This window comes from Emydura macquarii, unplaced genomic scaffold, assembly GCF_026122565.2.
Source record: "Emydura macquarii macquarii isolate MOO-44397 ecotype Brisbane River unplaced genomic scaffold, CSIRO-AGI_Emac_v2 contig_3470, whole genome shotgun sequence".
NCBI lineage: Eukaryota > Metazoa > Chordata > Testudines > Chelidae > Emydura > Emydura macquarii.
The window spans coordinates 6573740-6599327 of NW_027133607.1; the positions used below are offsets into that span (position 1 = coordinate 6573740).

The 25588-nt window shown below is 39.3% G+C and overlaps 1 protein-coding gene across 2 annotated transcripts in view; it reads right to left on the minus strand.

Moving 5' to 3' along the window:
* The window catches only part of CHCHD3 (coiled-coil-helix-coiled-coil-helix domain containing 3), a 257774-nt gene that overhangs the window by 215825 nt on the left and 16361 nt on the right, over positions 1 to 25588 (minus strand). For both annotated transcript variants that reach the window (XM_067534919.1, XM_067534918.1), the window contains exon 3: positions 5477 to 5558. In XM_067534919.1, coding sequence (XP_067391020.1) covers positions 5477 to 5558 — 82 coding nt within the window. The remainder of the gene's footprint in view (positions 1 to 5476; positions 5559 to 25588) is intronic.

A 25588-nucleotide genomic window follows, 5' to 3' on the forward strand; every position in this document is an offset into this window, starting at 1 on the left:
TATCCTTCACAGAGTATGTCTTTATTAAATAATAATTATTCACAACACACAAAAAGCTGGGCTGGAGGGGAGAAAGTAGTGAAGGGCAGTGTGAGCTATGACAGCTGGGTGTATGTCCAGCTATACTCTTCCCACCATGAATACACTACGTAGGTTAAGTTGGTTGCATATGGAACCTGAACATTATAAAGTCATTCACAGAGGGACCTACAGAGCAGCTTCCATAGAGTTCAGAAGAGCCTTATCTAGAGAGGAACACTTAAATCCCATTAGCTCCACATTAGTCAGAGTCTGGCTTATTCATGAAGTGCAAATACCAACCAGAACTTAACTCATAGTCACTGATCAAATCCTCACATCAAGATCAGTTTGAAAAATATCTGCACCTATTAAGACTGGGAAAGACAACTTTTAAAAAAATAAATGAACACTATGTTGAAAACAACTTTTGCACGCTACACAGGAAGAAAATAGAAGGAGAAAAAAAACCTGATTCTTCTTTCTTTCCCAAGAATAATATGTACAGGGTTCAAAGATTACTGCCAAGATTTGGCAGGTGACTTTTCTCATCATAGACTCTTCAAACCTGATTTTATTTTAAGACAAGGAAAGAGATCTCATCACCTATAGTATTTTTCTTACATTGACAGAAAAATTCTTTATCACTAGCCAAATTCAGGCAAGACCATCAGCAATGATCTTTGCAAAATATGAAATCAGAGGTCTGACAAAGCCAGTCTGCCTATTATCTTTTCAGGCCAAGGCAGGGCACATGAAAATTCAATCATGGAATATCCACCAATGAAAGTTACTGAAAAGTCTCAAGTCATAAAATAATAGAACCACAAAAAAGAAGGTTACTCACTCCTGTGCAGGTTCTTCAAGATAGGTGTCCCTGTGGGTGCTCCACTTCAAGTGAATGCGCTTACCTGCACATTTAATGTAAATTTCGGCAGCAGTGCCCACCTACGTAGCACATGCACTCTCCCTGTATCGCGCCGTTGTCGATGCCTATCTAGCCCTGTGCAACCAGAGCCCTCCACAGTTCCTTCTCTACCGGGCAGTCCATAAACTGAACTCCCAAGTAGAGGGGAGGAGGGTGGGTAGAGGAACATTCACAAGGACACCCATCTCAAAGAGCATCAGTTACTGTACACAGGGTGAGTAACCTCCTCTTCTCCTTCGACGAGTGATCCTGTGGGTGCTCCACTTCAGATGGCTGTAGAGCAGTGCCCCTTGGGTGGATGGAAGGGGCTTGAGAGTTGCATGAGTAACTGATAACACAGTAAGTCCTAATAATGCGTTCAATCTTGAGCCCTGGTCAGTTGCTGTGAACATGTGTGCTGATGCCTGGGTGGCTGCTTTACATATGTCCATGATCAGTACATTGTTTAGAAAGGCTGCTGAAGTAGATAAGGATCTGGAGAAGTGGGTTCGGATCCTGTTGGGGGTTGTAGATCCTTCTGGTGATAACAAAGGTGGATGCACCCAGAAATCCATTTAGAGAGCCTTTGTTTGGATATAACGGAACCTTTAGATCGTTCTGAAGTCAAAATAAACGGCTCAAGTGACTTCCTAAAGGGCTTAGTTCTTTCAAGGTAGAACTCTAGTGCATATCTGATGTCTAGAGTGTGTAGTACTAGATCCCGTTTACCCTCATGAGGTTTAGGAAAGAACAAGGGAAGATGGATTGGTTGGTTCAAGTGGAAAGAAGACGTTTTGGGTAAAAATTTAGGATTAGATCTTACAGTGTCCTGGTTGTTGAAAAAGATGGTACCTGGTGAGTGTGCCATGAGAGCCCTTAACTCTCCACTCGGCAGGAAGGCATGATAGTGACTAGGAAGGCTACCTGCACTGACACATTTGTCAGAGAACATGTTGCTAATGGTTCGAATGGAGGCCCAGTAAGACAGTGAAATACTAAGTTCAAGTCTCAAGGTGGGGTGGCGACTTGTATTTCGGGATAGATGTTTCTGATATCCTTCAGAAATCATTTGGTGGTAGGATAGGCAAATAGATACCGCATCCACCTTATGGTGAAAAGTGGTAATAGCTGTGAAGTATACTCTGACTGAGCTAAGCGGCAGGCTCGATTTCTTCAGCTTTAATATGTATTCTAATATCAGTAGTAAGGGGGCGGTAACGGCCCTGGCTTGTTTGTTCTAATACCATATGCTGAATCTTTTATTTACGCAAGCATTATGTGTGGCTGTTGTTCTGCTGTTTAATAATATCTGTTTCACATCTTCTGAGCAGTTCATTTTTTCATGATGGAACCATGGAGGAACCATACTCTCAGGTGAAGCCTCTGCAGGTTTGGGTGTTAAACCTGTCCGGCCTCCTGTGACAGCAGGTTCGGCACAAAGGGAAAAATGCACAGTATACATACTGCCATCCTCAACAAGTACGAGCACCCAATTTGTCTGGGCCACGTGGGGACTATCCAAATGATTTTGGCCTTCTTGGTCCTTATTTTATGTATTACCCTCGATAGCAGGAGGATGGGGGAAACGTATATAGCAGAGGCATGTCCTATTTGAGGAAAAAGACAACGCCCAGGGATCGGAACCCTGACCCTGTTCTCGAGCAGAATTGTGGGCATTTGTAATTCTGGGATGTCACAAAGAGGTCTGTGGATGGATGACCCCAGTGTCTAAATATGCTCTGCCAGACTGTGTTGTTTAACTCCCACTTGTGGTCCTGAAAGCATTCTCTGCTCAGTGCATCTGCTGTAGTATTTTGACATCCTGGGAGATATGAGGCTGATATGTTGACATTGTGTCGGATACACCAGTTCCATTGTTTCATGGTTTTGGTACATAGGGAATGTGATCTTGGCCCCCCCATCAGGTTATATAAAACATGCAGGCAATATTGCCCATCAGTACCTTTATCGTCTCAGTCCCCATCAGGGGCAGGAAGTGCAAGCATGCATTGCGAACTGTGCGCAGTTCTATACGTTTTATATGCAACAATGCCACACAACGTCTGTGTGGAATATAAACAGTTCTTAGCCATCTCTGAATGCACTGCATGTGAAGCCTTGTGCATCATACCACGAATGTGGTTGCCACCATATGACCTAGCAGTTCCTTGACAATATCTGTGGGCTGTTCAGTACTGTTGAGATCCGATCAACTACGGTGATGAAACTGTTTGGTGGTGGTTTACTTCTTGCCATTGAAGGTTTTCGTGAGGGGGTCCCTGAAGAGGGATGGAGAGGAAGCGTGTGTAGGGGGGATGGAGGTGAATGGTATTGAATAACCCATGCTGATTATTTCTAGAACCCATTTTGTCCATGGTGGTTGTCTTCCATTATGAGTAGAAAGGGGTCAGACAGTGTCCAAAACAATGGCATGAGATGGGGAGAATGCATGTGCAACCTAGACAGGTGCTGCTGCTGAAATTCTCCAATCAAAGGCACAGGGACAACCTTTCACCTGAAGTGAAGCACCCACAGGAACACTCCTCAAAGGAACATAGTAATTTCCACATGGTAAAATGTTTATACAAAACTACAGTAAGTTAATACTAAATTCAAGAACTTTAATCAGAACTTCCAAATTAAATTAAAAATAGCTGTAATAGAGAAGAGATTTTACCATAACATATTGATTGGCTTTACTGCTTAATCAAAGATGACTGATTATGTTTTAGAGTATTTGTATTCTGGTATCCAATTATATACTCCATCAACCTAATCCAATTAAACAACATAGTGCCGTACAGGAAACAATTGAAATATATGCAGACAATTTTAGTAGTACTCATTACATAATGATTTAAGAAATCTACCATAATAAGCCTTTCTCCCCACTCAAAAGGGAAAGGACAATACCTTGTTTGTGATTTATGTTCCATATGTTTAAAAACGTATATGACACACCCAGAAAATAAAAGGTTTAGTTAATATGAGTATGTTTAACTAATGACAGAAGAGATGTTCTCCAAAACCTGGTTAGTAATTAAAATATTTTAAAAATAATTGCTAATGGATTATTGTACAGTATTTACAATGTTAATATGTCCTAACAAATTCAGGATCCAAGGCCTCATAACCTCTTTTGCCCATGAACCATTAAACAGCCACTCACAGTAACATTTGTGAGAAGTAGATAATATATTTAAAAGGACACATAGTAGCATGTTACATACAAAGAAATCATGAAAGAGCTTCTTTCCAATGAGCTGTTAGTACAGCACTTTGCGGCTTCAAAGCACTATGCGAGCACTAAGCATTAAAGCAGTTCCAGAAGCACCATAACAAAACACAGAAACATTGCACAAGAAACTAACACTTTTCCTGATGTCAAAATTTACCCTTGATCAAGTGGAAGAGTTCTAAGTCTGTGTCTACACTACAGAGGCTTGGTCTACACTTAAAAAATTAGATAGAGCTCGCTATGTCATTCACAGCTGTGAAAAAATTCCCACCCTGAGCTCCATAATTAGATCGACCTAATAATCCTTGGTGTAGATGTGGCTAGGTTGATGGAAAAATTCCATCATCTCAGAGAGATGGATTAACTACATCGATGGAAAAACACCTTCCATCAATGAAAAAAACATCTACATTACCATTGCTCTGCCACTGTAGCATGTGGTATACGCATGCCTAGAGACTACACCGGCATAGGTACACAAGCATAACCCATAGCATAGATGCAGCTACACCAACAGAAGAGGTTTTTCCATCAGTGTAGGAACATCACCTCCCAGTCTGATGGTAGCTTCTTGATGGAAGCATTCTTCTGTTGGCTTAGATGCATCTATACTGGGGGTTAGCATAGCTATGATGGTCAGGAACGTGTCTTTTCCCCACCCCAAATCGACATAGCTATGTCAACCTAACTTAAGTGTAGGCCAAACCTAAGAAGCACACCTTTCCTTTTTTCTAGAGTTATTTCCACGCATCAACACCACTACAGAAAAGTCTAAGATTGAGCTTAAGGTGAAGAAATTGATCTGACCAGACAAGTCAGGCTTGTGGCATCAAAGTGATTTAGATCAAAATTTAATGAGAGTTACAGCAGTGTTTCTCAAACTGGAGGTCCCAACCCAAAAGGGGATTTCAAGATTATTGTGGGGGGATGAGTGGGGGTCGCAAAAGCAGAGGCTGCTGACCAGGGGTCCAGCTCTGAGGGCAGCACTGTTACAAGCAGCATCGCAGAAGTAAGGGTGGTCTGGTAGGGGGGGCGTGGGGAGGGGTGGTGTCATCACAGACTGAAATATTTTCAAACAGGATCCCAGCAAAAAAAAGTTTGAGAACCCATGAGTTACAACAAGGAAACATCAGTTAATATGTTTTAACACACACTTAACACCAAAATATACAGTATAAGCAAAAGGACTGCAGTTTCTTCTAATGCCACCGTAGTTCAATGTTTACATTAAACAGATCTCATCAGATACTGTAGCATTACCAAAAGCATTAAATGAATTTTAAAAATATAGTTACATATGATCACAAACAAACCTTTTTTGAGCTTCAGTCTCTCTCCTGGCTTGTTCCAATGTCCATTCTTCAGCTACTCTTTTCTTTAGTTCTTCTTCATTAACTACAATTAGCAGAAAAAAAATTAACCTTAAATGTGACAATATGAAAAGATGTTACAAGAAGACAGTATTACTTCCAATTAAAGAAGCAAAATTTTGCAAACTTTTTTATTGTCTTAATTTCTCTATTCAGCGATCTAAGCATCGTCCAAATTTTAAATGTACACATTTTCGTCAAATGGTCTTCATTCCACAAACTTTCAATGAATACATTCCCACCAAAAAAAAAAAAAGTAATATCACAAGACACACACACACCACCTAAATCTTCCTATAACTTTGAACCTCCTACATCTAAACATCAACAAGTAAAGCTGGGTTGGGAGGGAAACAATTTCCAGTAAGAAGGATGCCTCTCCAGCAGCTCTCTTTTGTTTATATCAAAGGGACTATCTCAAGCGCCTCCTCTAATATCCACTGTGGCAAGGAGGGAGAAGCATATATTCGGATCCCAAAGCACTTTAACGTTAAAGCCAGCGTCTTGAACTCACCCAGGAACTGGATAGAAATCAATGCAATTTCTCAAGTACTGCTTCACACATCACTCAGATGACCAGCTGCATTTGCATTACCCTGAGACTGAACGGTCCCAATCAGCAGCACCACAGAGTGCATGGCACCAGCCATGTCACAAGGTGACACAGGCATGGATCATGGGAGCAGGGTCCACAGCAGAAAGATGTGCACACTTCTAGATAGGCCCAAACTTTAATCAGATTTAGACAGATCACCCATGCCACCTAGTCTTGTTGCTTCCACCAAATCATTGTCACTGCTTTGGTCTTATCTGCATTTGGCCTAACCCAGCACAGCCTCAGCCCATCTCCAATTTCAAGACACTGGATTATTTATTATTATTATTATATTGCAGAGGTGGCCAAACTTACTCACTCCTGAGACCCCCCCACTCCACTGAGCAGAATACTATAGTCCCACCATCCCTGTCAGAGGGCAGAAGCTCCAATCTCCCCACCCCAGTGCGGTAGGCGGAGGGGGGGGGCAGATATAGGGGGCTCCTCAAGCCACACTAACTGTAAAAAAATAGATGCATGCAGCTCACGAGCCACAGTTTGGCCACCCCTGTTATATTTCCAAATATGTACCAAATGTGTGTCTCATATTTTAATTTAGAGCATCTCAGAAAGCTAAAAATTCCAAAAGAATTTATCAACCAGCCATAAGGAACATGGATCTAGTTCACATGTTGCAGCACGTACTAATCTCCCCCAACAACTCAGTGAGCATCACAAATCAAAACAAAAACTGTTAAGATTCTGTTAAGAATGTGGGAAATTTCTGTATTTATAAGTGAACTGTGTGACTCAGTTTACCCACTCACTGTTTTATTGCTACCTACTTAGCCTCAGATAGCTACTTCTTTCCAGATAATCTCCTTGTGCTAAGGAGACAAGGTGGGGTGTCTGAAATGTCCACTTTCAAATGAGACAGTCATTAAGGACCATCAATAAGTGAACAGTATTAAGAATAGAGAGAGAGATGCAATGTAAATGAAACCAGCTCTCCTCAGATCCCTAGAGAAGAGGAAAATCCCTAACAGAGGAACAAAGACCAAAGTGTTACTAGAGCCCTTTACACCCAGAGGCTGAGTAGCTCCAGAGAGAGGTACCAAAGAGCATGTTTCCTGAAAAAGAAGGAACCTTTTGGCAGCAGGACTAGTTGGAGCTGACTGAATTTACTGAAGGGAACAGAAAGAGAGAAAAACTATGATGCAGAGGAGAAGCCATGAACTGGATGACTGCAGACCAACAGAGGGGACTTGGAACCTTGTAAGGAACCAACACCCCTAAGAATGCTCAGGAGTCATGTGAAACTGAGGCAGGTAATGGCAGGTTAGGTGTTCATTGTTTTACCTGGATCTGTGTATCTCATGCTGTCTAAAGTGAAGAATGATTGTTCTAGAAATCTTTCTGCCAGGCCTGTGTCTTTTTACTTCAACTATTACATGTCCTTGGAGAGGTAAACTAGAAACCTTAGTGCCCACAAGGATGGAGCTCTGAGGAAGGTTATGCTTAAGCTTCTGGGGTATCAGCACTCAACCTGGAAGCCTAGGACAGCTACAACGCAAGGCCTCACTTTCAGGAGAGGCGTGTGCCACATAATTCAGTAAGATCTACCAAATATATTGTAGGAAACGGCCTTAATTTAAAAAGCTTTGGAGTCCATTGTATTATAAATACAAAGTTTATGTATACTGGTGGGATTGTATGCAACTTCTCTAGGAAGGAGACACGGCCATTGTAAACCCTGGGAAGTGTTATGAACTTCAAAGGACTCTTGTAAACCATGTGCCAGGCAAGAAGAAACTTTCAGGATAAACAAGTAAAGTGGGTTTCCTAGGACATACCTGGGTGAGGGGGAGGTAAATGCAAATTCCCACCTCCTGACCCTATCTTTTGAAGCTATGCACTAAGGAGAGAGAACCATTGTCTGTCTGACTACCTCTTCACAAATCAAAGACCCAAGTAGTATAAAGGGAAGACTAACCTCTGCACAAGGACTCTTGTTCTGAGCAAAAGGCGTTAACTTGTAACCACAGAAAAACCCTTGTGTGAGATTTGAAGGACTGACTCCTACCAGAGCTCTTTTTGGAGATGGGGTGATCTTTGATAATCATATTAGCACGCAGGCATATTCTTTAATTGTTTTACTATGTTTTCTCCTAAATGCTTTCGCCTTAAGAATAAATGTGCTTACTTAGAAAGAGCTCTGTGTTACATTATAGCTGTGGGCAATTACAACATTTATAAGTTCTGAGGAGAAAGCAAAAGCAGCGCAGGGAGGGAATGGTGAGGCCTGAAAATACCCCGTACAGCAGAGAGGGACATGTAGGTCTCTTCGGCTTCCAGCTGTCACCTTTCTTCGGCAAAGTGGGTATCCTTGCTAGATTACAGTAGTCAGAGCCAGAGACAGTGACTCAAACCTGCCCACACAAAGACAGTTTCTGGCTCCAACCTCTCTGGCATGCCTCCTGCGCGCAGTCCAATACTCCTTGTCTCAGTTCAGGACAACTGCACCTGGATTCCGGCTCCACAGTCCAGAAAGGGCACCCACTTCTTGGCTTCCAGCCATCACCTCTCTTGGGAGGAGACTTGTATGTTTCTTTCCTGACCAAAGTTTTTCCAGGCTGCATGGTTCCCTGCCTATGCCGCTTTGATTGCTCCTCAGAGACCGTAAACAGTGTAAATGTCCATCGTTAAAACAGCTATAATTAAGGATACAATCTGGTCACGGATTCCGTGACTTTCTGGGACTTCCATGATTTCAGACAGGGCTGAAGCAGCTGTTAGCCCTGCTGTGGAACAGCAGACCGGGGTGTCTGGCTGGCCCCATCCCCACTACCAAACAGCTGATCGGGTTTTTTAGTAAAAGTCTGTGACAGGTCACCGCATCTGTGAATTTTTGTTTATTGTCCATGATCTGTCCCTGACTTACTAAAAATACCCATGACAGAATCTTAACCTTAGCTATAATACAAGGATTGCAAAAAACATTTTACACTAATCAATCTGAATACATCTGAAAAGATATTTCAATAGTTCATTTCTCTAATTCAGATCTTGGCAACATAGACACACACGCGCGCGCGCACACACACACACACACACACACACACACACACACACACAGCATAACAATTATGCTGCTCACCAGGATCTGTATCCAGAAGTTTATTGTTCTTGCGTAAGAAAAAGTAAAAAGAAGTCTAATGAAGCAAGGAACTTTTTTAAAAGTATAATAAATAAGATTCAAGTATCAGCCAATACAGACATAACACATCTAACCTGAACAATCAATTACATATTGATCAGCCAAATTCTAATAGGGAATAAAAACAAGAGTGGTAGATCATTAAATAAGTATCTGTTATATAAGTGGAATACTTTCCAAATGAAAACTTTATGATATCTCAGTGAAGATTATACATTTCAAGAGGAGGAGAACTTGGTATTAGAAAAGACAACCCCAAAATTTCATTTGTCAGCAAAACAAAAAATCTGAAAGAAACTACATCTGTTAGAACAGGGTCTGGGTAAAAGCAAAAAGTCTTTTAGCATCTAATGGTCATTTCTGCTCAGACCATACAATATTCAAAACAGACAACTGGCAAAAAACAAAAAAACAAAAAACACCCTACTAGAGAATACCAGAAGCTGGTGGGAGGACTGGTGAAACAGGAGTCATCTAAAGAAGATTGCCAAAAATAAACAAAACAAAAAAGGTGTAACAAATAGAACCACCACCAAAAAGAGAAAATAAAAGATAGACCCCACATTGTATTTCCTATAACAAATCTTGAAATGTTTGCATCTAATAGATATTGTACAGTTCCATAAAGAACTGGTGAATGGTGCTTCAGTGTATATATACACAGAACTAAAGCAAAGTCGTTTTGCACCATACCTCAAAAAATATACACTAAGAAAACAGAGGACCAATACTTAATCCTAACCCATCACAAGATGCATCGTGCTGATGGACAACTCCAGAACCAATCAGTGACCTCAACCACACCAGTCTTCAGAAGATGTAGTGAATTTAAAATACTCATGGATTGACCTGCCCAGAAGCCAGACAGAAATATCATTGAATATATTTAACTACATGGGTAATAAAAAAAAGTGATGAAATTCCAAGACAAATTTGGGACACCATCACACAATTTCTTAAATTTGTCAACAGTATGGTAGACAGCACAAGTGCCTTTACAAAAGGCTACCAATGTTGACAAATATTGAAAAAAATACCAAACTCAATACCAAGTCAATATAAAAAGCATGTAAATATTTGTATTTAAAGTATTAAAGTAATGCTACACACACAGCTTTGGTATAGATCTCCCTTGTGGACACTCACCAGGCTGTTATGTTTGGGGCAGGATGGACTGAATTTAAACTAAATTTAACTCACTGATTGTAATCTTGCTTTGTATTTGTACTTTTTTATTTTCCTAAAGAAAGGCTGATTCTCATTGGTTGGTAACCATTTTAAAAAGATGATTATTTGCAACTAACAATAGCTTTTACACTAAATTTGGTGATTCTTTCTGATAACCAGGAGGATATACTATATCTATATACATTAATTTAAGCAATTATATAGCTTAATGTACCCATTCATATTCTTAATTTGTACATTTTTAATACGTTAGGAAATGGTGAATGATACATTTCTTATTTACTAGATTTTTTACATCAAGATTTTTTACTACAGACAGTCAAAGCATTTACGCACTTTCCCCATTAAGGTTAGACAATGATCTCAATCCCTGGGCCACCGAGTGTAGCTTTGGCAGGTTTATATCTTAACCCTCTGGGGTTAACCCTGTTGCATCATTCTTTCAGTAGTCCCACTGTCAACATTCCAGAACCTTCTGTGGTGTCGATATTGACTCAGACCATTAACAGGGCAATGGGGTTCATCATAGGGACATTCACCCACGCATATTTGCCTGCCAGCACCTGATTAGGGTGCACCAGATGCGGTTTGACCAGGGTGCCTGAAGTTCTTGCATCACCATGCTCATAGGTCTCCTCATTTAGTTGCACCTCCCATTTCCACTGGCTGTATACGACTTTCTAGGGTAAGAGACATATGCTCAGTGGGGTTGGTGTGAATTTGGTAGCATGGACATGGATTCATTGATTTCAAGGCCAGAAGGACCCACTGTGATAATCTAATCTGACCTGTATAACACAGGCCACAGAGTCTCCCTAAAATAATTCCTAGAGCCAGTCTTCCAGAAAAACAATCCAATCCCATGATATGCCTCCCCCCCGTGTTTACACTCTTAGATTGCCTGCTGCACCTGCGGGGCAGCATCCAAGCTCCACTCTGGATGGTCTGACACAAAGTTAGACTGCCTTGGAGCACAATCAGCTCCCTGGTGTATGGCCATTGGACAGTGTATCCATTCATGCCCCCCTCTGACAGATCTGACACTTAGGTCCCTGACATCTACCCTCGGGGGTTGCACAGTTAAGCATACAAGAGTTGGAAAATTACAGTAAAGATTGCCGCAATCTTAATTCTTAAAGGAAAAAAATAAACATATTTAAGAAGGACCCATTTCCTGGTGCCACTCTGTATGCCACATATATCACTTTACAAAATCACTGCCATTTCTTTTATGAATTTATGAACATTCTGCTATATAAATGGGCACTTCATCTTTTCCCATCTACCTTGTAAACTGATAGCAAACATTCTCTCTTCTCACTTCCATACAGCTTCCTACCATTCTCCCCTGTGTAACGCTCACTTCAATTCAGCTTCCCTTCCTACAATATGTCTAACCAGCCAGCAGAATGCTTATTTGCATCTCAAACAAAATATGTTTTCCTCCATTTTTGGTCCCCTTCCTTTCTCACTAATCACCGTATCTAATTCCAGAAAGCCTATTCTCATCATAAGAACAGTTACTTTGTACTAAGGGCACTCAATATATGAGAATAAAATTATAGCAAGAAAGATTCACAGAAAGAACTGTGAGCAATGCATATTAGATAAAGGACACCTACAGCCTCGAAAATGATGATTTAAGAATTCAGCGGTAAGATATGGCCACGTTAGTCAAATGATCTGCAACCTGGAGAGCTAGGTTGCATTAATCTTGTAATTTCAACAAATTCATTAATAGGAAAGAGCATTTATTGTAAGGCAACTTATCAAAACTCTCTTGAAAGGCCAAGTACATTGCATTAATAATGAAAACAAGCTCCCATTTAATACAGCCAAACATGTTTTACAAAATATCTAGGTACAATTAGAGAGACAAGGTAGGTAAGGTAATATCTGTTATTCAACCAACTTCTGTTGGTGAGAGAAAAGCTTTCAAACCGGTCTCTCTCACCAACACTTCTCAACATTGCACAGATACATCATGCTTCTCAACACTGCATAGGTACACAATTTTCATTCACTGAATTTAAAGGAAAAGAAACCAAATAGAATATTTCTTTTCAAAAATGCTTTCTATCAGGTTTGCTGAAAGACCATGGCTATGTCATGGGAAACTAAGTAGGACCATTAAAGAAGCATATTCTTGAAGGCTGAAGACAGAACAATCAAGATGTCCTTCAGGCCACTCAGTTGTCGCTTGAAAGGAGTAACAATTTGGTTTTGGCATGACTGACTTAAGGGAGAGGAGAGCAAGGATTAGGTCAAACAACTATAAGTTCCTTCTCATGCCCCACTTTCACATTCAACTCTTGGACGGAAGATTAAATGATTGGTCTTCACTGAAATGTTAGCTCAAGATAGAATTTGCATTTTGCCCCTAACCTGACTCCTGTGCACACACAAACCTTCAGCTCACTAAATGGTGCTTTAAACTAGAGCTAGCTGGTCCACTGGGAGGATGGGTAGATGCTGACGCTCGATCACACAATGTAGTGGGCACTGGGCTGCTTGAGTGTTTTGCAGTGTGACCATTCTCTGTAGGCTAACTCAAGAGGAACTAACACTGCAGTGAAGACAAGCCTCAAAAAAGGCAATACAATGCTAACCATGTGAAGGACACAGTGTCCCTTCCACTGCATATACTCACAGCAGGTCCTTGGTGTTTCTGAAGCCATACATTTTGTGCCATACTACATATAATTACAAAAAAATGCATTCTCTCAAATTATGAAAAGCATCCCCGCACAACAATCCACTCACTCATCGGTTTTCTCTATGTCTTATGTGAAGAAAAGCCTCCACAAGAAAACTCATCTCAAAACCAAGTCTATTAAGGGGCTGCAAGTAACAAACCATAGTGAAGGCTGTAATAGGTTCTTTTTAAAACAAAGTTTTCAACCCTCTCCTAAATCCACATTTGTATTTGTATGTTTAGAGAGAGAGTGAGTGTGTATGTTAGCAGGATGGGATCAGTTAGCTGGATTGGACAAATTTGTGCTCATGTGACCAAGTGGTTCTGAGGATACATCGACTCCCCCCACATTACTTGTTTTTAAAATGTCAAAGTTTTCTACCACTTGGTTTTGTGCAGAAGTCGAGAAAAAACAGAGTTAGGTTGCACATCAAACTTACCACTGGACTGTGCTAAGTAAGACCTATCATTCCCTTACCAAGACCAATCTCCAATATCTAAGTTAATAAATAAGAGGGTAGTTGTTGCCTGCGCATCTTGGGCAACTTAAAATGCAGAACACCCCCAACTTCAACTAATGACTTTCTTTGGGTTCACCAGCAGGGAGAAAGGTGATGTGCCTGAGGAGGTCCACGGAACTTTGAGTGGAGCACTGAGAAGGAGGCAGAGCTCTGGGAAATGGGGTTAAAGTAGGAAGACTTAAAACTGGGAGACTAGAAGGTGGGATTGTATGGGTATGCGGTGCGAATGCAAAATGATGTCCCCAGCCTAACTACATAACTTGGGGAATGGAAGGGAGCACGGTGCAGCACTGGAGGATGCCAGCACACATTCTACAACAAGATCAGAAGGTCTAATTGTAGATATGATGTAGTTAGGCAAGACACCTGTACTTCCCTAGCTTCCAGGCCACCTGAAGAAAACATGTTTGGTAGTCCTGGCATCACCAACACAGATGCTGCTACACAGCCTCAACTAGTGCTTCTTGCAGCATAAGCCACTGAGGAAGGATAAAGATAAGTGAGCCTCCTGTAGGCCATCTCCTAACTCTCCTCCTCTTCAGCCTTCCACTATGACCCCTCATTCCTGCAGCCTCTGTATCATCATTAGCAAATGAGGCAATTAGGTTTTCGTAGTGTTAGTTTCAGCTACCAATGAGGTTTTTTTGTTTGTTTTTTAATTCATAATACTATCAAAACCAGTTTTGATGTATATTACAAAGAATGCATGAAAACAGCAACAACCCTTTGCGTGCAGTAAGTTTATTACAAAACAGTCCCCAAAAGAAAAAGTGAGATTATACTGATAATGTTTAGAAAGTGGTGGTTTTCAAATGTTATTCAGTCTCCAAGAATTTGGAATTCCTCAGGCATCCTTCAAGAATTAAAATACTCTGAATTTTAAATTCCATGTTAATTTATTCTAGACCTGTACAGGAGCATTAGATAAAGATTTATGGGGCTCATTGATCTGAAAACCATAACAAAACCTACAGGTATGTACATAAAATAAAATAAATAAATAAAATCCACCTTAAAACACTGAAAATCGTGGTACTAACATGAGATTTCTAAGCCATCATTCTGATCACAAGGATTGTAGGTTACATTCTCTCTCTCATCCTTTGTTTTCTATATTTAAAGTGTCAACTTTTCAGGACAGGAAAAGCATCATACTATACGTTCATACGTCTAGTAAAATGAGGCCCAATTCTGGCAGGAGCCTCTAGATCCCACCATAAATACAAATAAATAAATAAATAAATAAATAATGCTGCTACAGCAATTGTGTAAGTTTTATCAGAAAAAGTTCAGTGCAGACGTAGCTGTAAAATAACTGGAGGATCTACTGAACTACCTGAGAATAATGGAAGCAGTTAGACAGGATAAGGACACTGCAGACATACAAACTAATTTCTTTGCAACAACCTTTGCCTCAGAAGATAGAGTTACCTAAAACAGACCTATTACTTTCATATAAAAAGTTGAGGCATAGTCAGAGACGAAGGTGTCAAAGAGAGGAGGTGTTTGAATAAACTAAAGAGCAAAAAGTTGTACATCCAACTCTGAAGGAATTTAAGAAAGAAGCATCAAAGTTGCACACAAAATTATATACTAATTAAAATCAATTACTATACTGGAGGCCCAAAAGGTACCAAATGCTTTACTTAAAAAAGCAATAGGGGAAACCCTGGGTTATTACAGCCAGAAAACTTTACTTTGGTACCGAGTAACTTAGTTGAAAAAAGAATTTCAAATAGAACTATTAAACAAATGTAAACAAAAATTATTCAAATCTAACATTATTCTTTGAGTATATAGTAACAAAATAGTGGATGAAGGAAAACCTAATAATATGATTTATTTAGTCTTTAAAAAGCCTTTGACAAAGTTACTCACAAGAGGCTGTTAAGATAACTAAGCAGTCACATGCTGTGAGAGGTCCCAAAATACTGTCATAGATTAAAGAACGGCTAAAACAGAAAACTGTTAGAAATAACCAAACAGGTTGTCCCTGGGGCGGACTGGGGAGACAGAACCCTTTATTGCCTGCTCGTTCCACCTCGACACCGCAAGTGAGCAACGAGGGGGTTACTTTACAATTCTTTTATCCATAACAGTATGTAACTGTATACATTTTCAGACTCTAACTAGAATTCATACCAATTAGCAGAAAGAAGGTTTGCCCGTGCCATGACCCGATCCCTGTAATTTAGGCCTGACAATTTGTCCAGCTTTTAACTCTTTTTACTCTCCTACAGAAACAAAGCAGAAAAGGACAGAATGGAAAAGGGAGCAATCAGTGAGGTGGCAACATCTGCAGATGGCTACCCTATGTTACCTAGCAGCTCTGTGTTCTTGGGGAGCCAGGGAGCAAAACCCCTACTCTCTCTCTGGCTCCCCAGCCCAATTTGAACACTCTGTTCCATTACCCTCATTCTATCTCAAAACAGATACAGCAAAGGATGGGGCTTTCTAAAAGATCTATCTGAGCTCAACCAGAATTTACAAACTTGACACAGAAATCACTTTGCAGGGCTCTGTGGTCCACATTATGCAGTAGGTCAGATTAGATTATCATAATACTTGTTTCTGACCTTAAAAATCAATTAATACATGACACAAGGGGGTCTAAAAATGAGAAGAGTTAAAAAAGTGAAGCTGGTTAATTGACAGAAAAGACATGGTATATAAAATAATGAGTAGTATGGAGAAGGAAAATCAAGGACTTTAACTTACCCTCCCATAATACAGACATAAGGACAACAAATTTAAAATTGATAAAGGGTGTTTTGTGGGGGGATTTAATATTCAATGGGCAAAGGAAGAGAACATCCACCGTTATGCTATATGGTATATAAAAAAAAGTAATAGTCAGGGCTATAACTTCAGGACATAAGACAATCACTGCCAGAGATTAGAAAAAATTCTCCCTCTGGGCATATTATTCCAGAATTGTCTACTACAGAGTATCCTGCACCTATCTCTGAAGCATCTAGTACTATCAGAAACAGGAAACTGGACTATTCACTGGTCTGATCCAGTATGGAAATTCCTATGTTCCTATATATACTCAACACTTACATTACCATCAAGAACGGGGCAATGCACCTTTAGGCTCTCTCCAACACTACCATCAGTCTCACTATCTGGCAAGGCAACAGCAGCTCTATACACATTCAAGTTAATGAAGATGTCACAAAGAAATTTCTTAACTGCATGCTAATAATTATAAATATTGAATCAGAAAGCACAGTGTTACAAACAGCTTGGTGACTGGGAACATTAACAGCATCAAGTTCTGGGTTTATTATGTATTTTATTGCTCCTTCAGAATTAAACGGACTTTTCCTTCACATTCCAATCTGAGACACATAATATGCAAATAACTTGAATTTTATTGCTCGCCACTTAATAAGCACTCCAACTTGGATCATAACTAAGTTACACACACTACATGAAAATAATCATCAATGGCAGTTATAACCTTGCAACTTTCATTCTTCTTTTTTATCTAGCCTACTGTATGAATTATATGCAGTGCAAGCAGCATATTATTAATTTCCACCTGACCAGAAAAATAAAATCTGTATTTTAGTTTTTATGCAATTAAGGGCTAGAACCATTCCCAGATGATACATAGTCTGAAACAAAAAGTACTCTGAGCTATTAGGTTTTTGAAGCATGACAACAAGCAGTTTGCCCATGGGATAAAAAGTCAACATGCAGGCACATAAAAGACTATAGGACATACTTAAAACAACAAAAATCTCAAATGAAATTGCCTTTGCCAAAGGGGAATGATAAGATGCCTAATATGTCTTCTCCATGTCTGATACACTATAATTCCTAACAAGTTAAACAAATATTAGCCTGATTTTATAACTAAGGAAAATCTTCTTTTTAAGGCACTAAACAGGGATTCAGGAGATCTGGAGTCAGTTCCTGACTCTACTACATACTTCTTGTGCAATCTTGGACAAGTCACTTAAGCTCTCTGTGCTACAATCTACCACCTGTAAAATACTGAGTTGCAAGAAAAAATTCATGAAATAATTATGAGGTGCTCAGACACTACAGTAATGGTGCAAAAAAGTAACTAGAGAGAGTACATAGCAAGGCATTCATACACCCTACTTAGATTGTAAACTCTTTGCTTCAAGGACCATCTTTGTGTTCTGTGTTGCACAGCACTTACAATAAGGGGCGGGTCTTAGTCCATGAATCCTAGACATTATAATAATACAAATAATAAAAACCACCACACGCTAGTCAGAAATTATGGGAATGGCCAAAACATTAGTGTTTTACAAAAAAGTGCTAAGGCAATATTTTGGACAATCAATGAACACTGTATTTAAAGGGAATGAAACCATCAGGTTTTTTTTAAATACAAAAAAATCCCCAACAACAACCATTTGGGGACTGGTATTAGAAACAGGTGGGAGAGACAGATTTTTTCACCTCCAGGTTTAAATCCCAAGCAAGAGAGCAGAAATATAGCCATTATTATCTGATGACTGTTCAGTGAGAAACCTATTAAAAATGGGCTGGAGGTCTAAAGCCTACTCCTAGCCGATTGATATCCACAATATAAAAGCCACCATCAAAATGGCACCTTTCTTCACAGTCTCAAGAGTGGTCTATAAGTGACTACGTCTTGGAGACCAAATCCCTCTCACCCTTGAAACAGGTCCCTCCAGGTCAGGCTGAAGCACACTGATAACTCAGTGGGAGGAAAAGTTCACACTACCGTTTACCACACTGCACATGTTCTGTGGATACAGAGGAAGATTTTTTATTTTAAGACATTAAAAGTCACTAATGTCATCAAGGAAGTTTTACACCAGTCGCCTGAAAATATAGCTAAGTAAAGTGTGTCACTGCACATTTATCAGAAATAACTAGACTGCTGATTAAAAACAAAACAGTACAAACCAGTCAGGTCCTATGTCACTGAGGTCACATTGGCTAGACGAACAAAACAAAAAAACCAAACCAATCCCAACCAACCAAAAGTACTTGTTATGCTGGTATTTGGCAATTTTCAACCACTCCCTGGTGCTTGATCTGTTACCTGAACTGTATGCTGACAGGGGAGGGACCTTGCCTTACATATCTAAAGTGCCAATCATATTGGTGTGCCATAAAAATAATGTTACAGATGCTCTTCCAATGGATTTTTTGGTTTTGGGACTCGCTGCCCAACAATGTGAATGAGAGAACACAAGTGCTGTGTTGTGTGTATGCAGGTTGGGAAACAGAGGTGCAATGTACCTTCTGTTATGGGGTACAACTTGTATTTTCTTTCTACAAAATGATTCTTTTAAATGGTGTAGTAGTGGCCAAACAATGCTGTCTATAGTCCATAGAACAATAAATTGTCAAAACCAGTCTCACACTCCATGGAACAGTCATGAACCATCCTTCCACTCCCCCAGCACTAAAGAAAGCACTGGGAATAAGCATCCCCTTAAAAAACCAAAATATGCTTTTCTCTTTTGAAAAAGGAATCCCTTAAAGGCCTCCAGAAGTGTAATGACGTGTGTACTAGGAGAAAAAGCAGAAAGATAATCATCCATAGGGAAGGTATATCAGAGTCACTTGGACTGACCGTATTATACACTTTCTGAATTTCTGTATTTAAAAGCAACAGATCAACTCACTGAAGTACAACTCTTAACAATTCTATTCCTAAGTGGATTTCTTTTTTAAGGGCAAATTCTACCCTCAGATACTTGCAGTGAACAGCTCATATTTAGCTGGGGAATTAAATTCACTGCTAGCATAAGCAGTGGCAATTCCCACTGACTTCACTGGAATTACAGCCACTTACGCCAGCAGTATTTTGGTACAGAAATTAGGCATGCCTACAAGGGCAGAATTTGGTTCTAAGTGTTTAGTACTGGACCAAAACATTTAAGGGATTACCTCGGGTAACTAAACACAAAAACCTAATACAATTTTAAGCATGCATAGTTAGTTCCAAAATAAAGTCAAGAAGTACAATAATTAAAGTTCTCAATGCAATATTAACTACATCATGCTGCACATGTTGCATATTTTATAGTTCATGCATTACTATATAAAAATATTAAACTATATATTTAACTAGAAAAAAAAAACAAAAGATACTACGTGCACCAGATAGAATGTAGCCCAGTCAACATTAGAGTTGGTACCTTAGTTTTTTTGTATGCTGTGATTTTTGTAACTGTAGTTGTGAAACCCCAGCATTGAATAAATATTGACTTCTTTTGAATTTATTTTCCTTAGTTTTGTTTTTATTTGCCTGTACTTAACAACATTTGCATTTAATGGGCTTAATTAGTTTCTGACATTCAGACCTCAGTAAGGAGAATGTGAAGGGAAAGGGCAAGATTCCACTCCTTGCTGTTACTGTTTCACCTGAGATTGCTTCCTGCAAGGTTGGGCTGAAAGTATGTAAATTCATATATCTCAGCAGCAGAAAAAGATAGAAATGTTTTTAATGAAAGCTTAAGGCAAAACATTTGCTTATATCCTTCAATCCACAGGTGGAGAATGGTAGAGTAAGAAAGCAGAATGATAGTGGCCAAGTAGAGGTGTCCTGTCCCATACTAAGCAGTGCTTGTCTGTGATTTAAAAAAAGCAGTAGTGTGTCTTGCAGTGTCTGTTGCCAGAACCACACAATCTTGTTCAACTCTCCATTCTACTCCTCCCACCCCAAGTTCCCTCCTAACTCAAGCCCTACTTCTTTCTCTCCTCCATAAAACTCCTGCCCTCCTCCTGACCCCTGAAGAGGAACTGGATTTTGATGAGCCAGGGGGATTAAGCAGGGATATGCAAGATGTCATGGTGGGGAAGTTGTGTGTAAGGAGAGGTTTCCCTCTGGTGCTGCTAGATTTCTGCTCTGGAGAGCCAAAGCACCAGCACCTGGGCAGCCCTTCAAAAAAAAAAAAAAAAAAAAAAAAACCTGCTGATGGCTCAGGACTACCCATCTTGGGTTCCCCTTACCATTCCCCTTACCAGTCCTACCCTCCAACCCCTTCAAACAACTGTTCCCTTGCACGGCTTTAATCTCTCTACCATTGCAAACCTCTAATCACACCCTCATGTCTGCCCTGCTGATCCCTCCATAGTTCAAGCTCCCTCTTGCTGCTCATTCTCATTGGCTTTAGCCCCAAGTGACTATGGTTCCGAAGCTAAAGGAACCTGAAAAAATTAACCTCAGAGGAAAATTCAACAAGACTTTTAAATGTTCTCTCAATCAAAGTTAAGTGACCATTTAATCACGATTACAAAAAATTCATCTGCCCAAAAAAACAGTGAGCATGCTAAATTCCAAGATTAATAGTTAAAATGTGAATCAGCAGGATTAAGCACTGCTTTAAGTGCAAATCTCAACCCAACCTAGAGTATTTCATGATACTTTACAAAGTACCTGTCACAAAGAGCTTAGCATAAAAGCACAAATAGATACGTATAGAACACAGCTGGCACAGGATCTTTATTGCTGAAATGTTTCTCAGAATGGCAAGGTCTTGGAAGTTGTAAGAAATTTAGTTAGCTATGGAATGCTGACGCTAGCCCAAAATGGAAGGGTGCTCTCAGTGCCAATCTTCTGTGGGGATTTTCTTCAAAGAAAGACATTATTTCTACAACAAAATATGCCAAATGTGAACATAAGACAAGGTCCCTGTTCCAAAAAGCTTGTATACAAGTTAAACAGAACACAAAGAAGGGATGCAAGGATCAGATAACTAGAGCTGGTCAAAATATTTCTCGCAAATAAAAAATATGTCAAAAAATGCACTTCATAGAGAAAATACTGAATTGTCATTATGAATGAAGTGCCATCATAAATGATAATAAATAGAGAGAGAAAGGAACTCTATAACATGATGCTCAGGTTACTCACCTAGGATGTGGGAGGTCCAAGTTCAAGTCCACGCTCCAATTATCTATAGAACGTGGAATAGTTTGAACTGGAAAGATTGAGAGAAACCCACACAAGAATAGTCCAGCGTTTGGGCTTTCTTCTGAGAGATGACAGACCTGTGTTCAAATCCTCCCTCCACATCAGGCAGAGGGTCCTGACACTGGGCTAAAGGTACACTGTTTTGTGAACAAAACCTGCTTTCCAATTTACCAAAATTTCTACCAATTTTTAGATTGTTTGACCCAGAATTATATTCTTTTTTTTCCCCCAAACTGCATACAACCTCAAAAAAATGAATTCCCCCAATTCTAACTGTAATAAAAAAAGCATGAACTGACTGGTTTTCAAGACGCATGCACGTTTAAAACCTGTCATTTCCTTGCAATTAATGGCTTCAATCAAGAAATGCCCAGTTTATGTAAATATGGATCTAATTTTTACTTTTTCATATATATTTTAAGAGCTTCATTCCCTTCCAGAAATACCACGGCCTATGTGAAGTTTTATTAAACCTGTTAAAATTGCTTTCAATGCCATTATAAAGTTGTAAACCCTTTAAATTGAACCCTCTTAATATATCCTCATCCGTCTTTGTCAAGGACATACAGACTTTATTTCAGCACCTATTTAACCATGTCAATTTGCTGTCAGGTTGTATTTTTAAAACAACAACAAAAAACACCACTTGTCTATGAATGGGAAGAAATACTCACTTACTAGTGCTAGGCTGTCATGGACAGTACTTCCCTTTAGATTTAAATCAACAGCTACAGTGACTTACTGTGCTGAAAGTATATTTTAGAATATTTTATAAGGCTTTTTTTTTTTTGTTTAAAATCAGTGAATAGGAGTCTCAAGATCTCAATTTAATATTAAGGAAATAATCACATTGTAAATCACGATGTGAAAGATTTACAATGCTGCTTTCAGTGGTGTGTCAAGACAATTTAAGTTTTTCAGCTTCTGATCTCAGAGATTCATAAATGTACTGTAAAGTTATTTGATCTCACGGTACTGGGAACTTACTGGGATCCATTTTATTTTCTCTGAACCTTGCTGAAGTCATGACTAATGATGAATGGAGGGGAATATGCTATTTAAAAGGACTTCTAATACCTATTATCTTCATTTCAACAATTCAGCATGTGCAGATATACTGTCAGAATATATTTTGATGGTATAGGATTTCTAACCAGGAACATATATTTTGTTAACAGACAACAAATAATAAGCTAGATGATAAAGACTGAAAGATTGCAAAGCCCAGAGGAAAAAACACAAAAGTGGTTTACGCACATGGGACATGCCTCAGAAAAAATCAGAAGGAATCAGTTATGTTATATGGAAGATGTGATGATGAATGTAAGTAAATCTCTAATGCAGGAAAGAACATTGAGACCTTCAGGTTATTTTTTGTGTAAACAGATCCTCCTCACATGCGCTCTCAAAATATCTAACAGCCCTGAAGTGCTATAAGTTAGCTTCAGGTGAGGTTTCATAGAAAAAAATTGGTACCAATACCGATGAATAACTAAAAGTGTCTCAAAGCAGGATGAACTGACAAGATGGAACAACTGAAAAACAAAGTGAATGCACTGAGAGACGCTACATGGATCAGATGACAGACTATGCATTTTGTATTTTTATTCAAATACTCTATGGTATCTGAGAACTGAACAAAGTTCAAAGTAAGACTGGAAAATAGCATTACAAATAAATAACAGTTATCTTACAGTATTCAGCTAAAAGGAAACAGACTTCATTATTGAAGCTGCAGAAAAGATCATTGCCAGTTCTGTTTATTAATTGATCTTAGTGTTAGGTAGGATCAACAGAAATCATAGCATTAAAAAAAAGCAAACCATTAAGACTGTTTTGTTTGCTTCAGCTTCCAGATTTAACAATTCAAAGCTTTGGAGACGGGTGGCTAAGAACTCAAAAGCAGGGTGGATAAAAATCAATGATTTTTTAAAAACAAAAATTCAAACAAATCGGATGTTTTTTATTTTTTTAAAAATCATCAGTAAAATACTAAATTTCTCTCGCTTAAAAATAACAGTTACAATTAAATCTCATCACAAACATGCTAAACCTACACTTACAGTCTCATAAAAATGAATTAATAGCTCTAGTCTGTCCAGCCCAACTACCAGCCCTTGCTTCTTGAAAGTTCTGGGCTTTCAGTTTCTGAGCAGACATGTGCAAAGAAAGACAGGCTAGATAGGATTGTTGTTGTTCTGTGCTTATGTTGTGGTGTAGCTGGGCCAATCAAGGCAGAGGAGTTAGTTAAGACACTGTCTTAAAGGCACAGAGAATATTTTAATCATTTGGTATTATTCACGCAACGCTGCAAATGAGGCAAAGATGAGAAGATACGTAGAAGAAACAACGGAAGGATGCTCCTTAATAACATATGGCTGCAATGCCCATTTAATGCATCTTTTAGCCAAAGACTTAAGTACCTCTTCTCCAGGAATAAAAGAAAATGTTGATGAAGTCGCAAAATACTTCCGTAACAACCATTTTGGTTCAGCTTCATTGAAAAGAGCATGAGGATCCAAGCTAATTTTCCCTCAAGATGTTCAATGGAATTCTGTGGTTGATTGTTTTGAACAATTTATTTAGAACCGGTCTATTCTCATAAAACTTTGTGAAGAAAACAGTACTAAAATAGAGGAAGTATCTTATCCAAAGTATCGAACATTGGATTAAAGAGGAACGTAGAGGATATGCTCAGTATACTGAAGCCTATATCCATAGCCTTAAACAAAATTCAAAGAAATTGTTGCTGCATTGCTGATGCTGTTGAAATTTGGAAGGCACTTCAAGAGACATTGAAGAAAGAAATACCTCACCAGAAAGTTAAACTGCAGGCAATAAAGAAGCGAATGGATCAAGCACTAACTCCACCTCATTTTCTTGTGAACATTCTCTACCTCAGAAATAAAGTTAAATGCCTAACTTCTGAAGATGATGCTCCCATGGCATGGGCATCTCAAAAATCACTCCTCAGTTATGCCACTCATAATAAATTTCAGGGCTGGAGCGGAACTATTTAAACAGTACATTTACTGAAGATGTTTTGAACAAAGTCACTCCCCTGAATTGGTGGAAATCACTAGCCAGACACCTTGAAACAGAGTTCCTTCAGTTGCTAAGCCAACTTTTCACAGCAGTAGCTTCCTCTGCATTTTTATGTCTGACAGTTTTTATGTATTTTGTTTATGTATGTCTGACAGTTTTTATGTATTTTTATGTCTGACAGTTTTTAAGTGAAGTGAAACTTGGGGTATGCAAGACATATCAGACTCCACAAAAGGAGTACAGTAGTCTGAAAAGGCTCAGAACCACTGCTCTATAACCTACAGTGTCCAATTCTGAGGACGCTTCAGATTCCTGGTTCTCATCTTTGAAGTCTTTATGTGCTAAGATCTAGATCTAGGACCAAAAGTGCCTCTCTCCATGCTCCACCATGACAACTGAGATTAACAGAGATGTTGCATTCTGACAGACTCCAGAGTGAAGTTCAGAGGCCAAGACAGCAGAAAGCCCTCAGTTGTGCCACAGTTGGGCAGTGGAAAGTTGTCAGCTCTGAGTTGTGACACTTAGGATACAACATCATAATCATTTATTTGAATAGGAAACAACTACCTAGAGAGATTCAACTAATAAAGTGGGAGTAAAATGGTCAATTAAAAAAAAAAGAGAGAGATACACATAAGCCTAAGTGTATTCATATGTCCTCTAGATACTGCTGTGATGGACACGATTGACACAATCACAAGTTATATAGCATTTACAAAGCCAGTTTTAGCCCAATACAGCTTTCAGTTACAACTAACTTGGGAGGGGAATAAGAGGCTGGCCATAGGACCCTCAGCGCTAGAATTTTCTTCTCGTGTTAGTCCAACAATTCCTGTATAAATTGATCTTCAGGGCAAGATGCCATAGACTTGACTATGTACTCAGGCCTTTCCTTGAAGGGAATGACTGAACAGG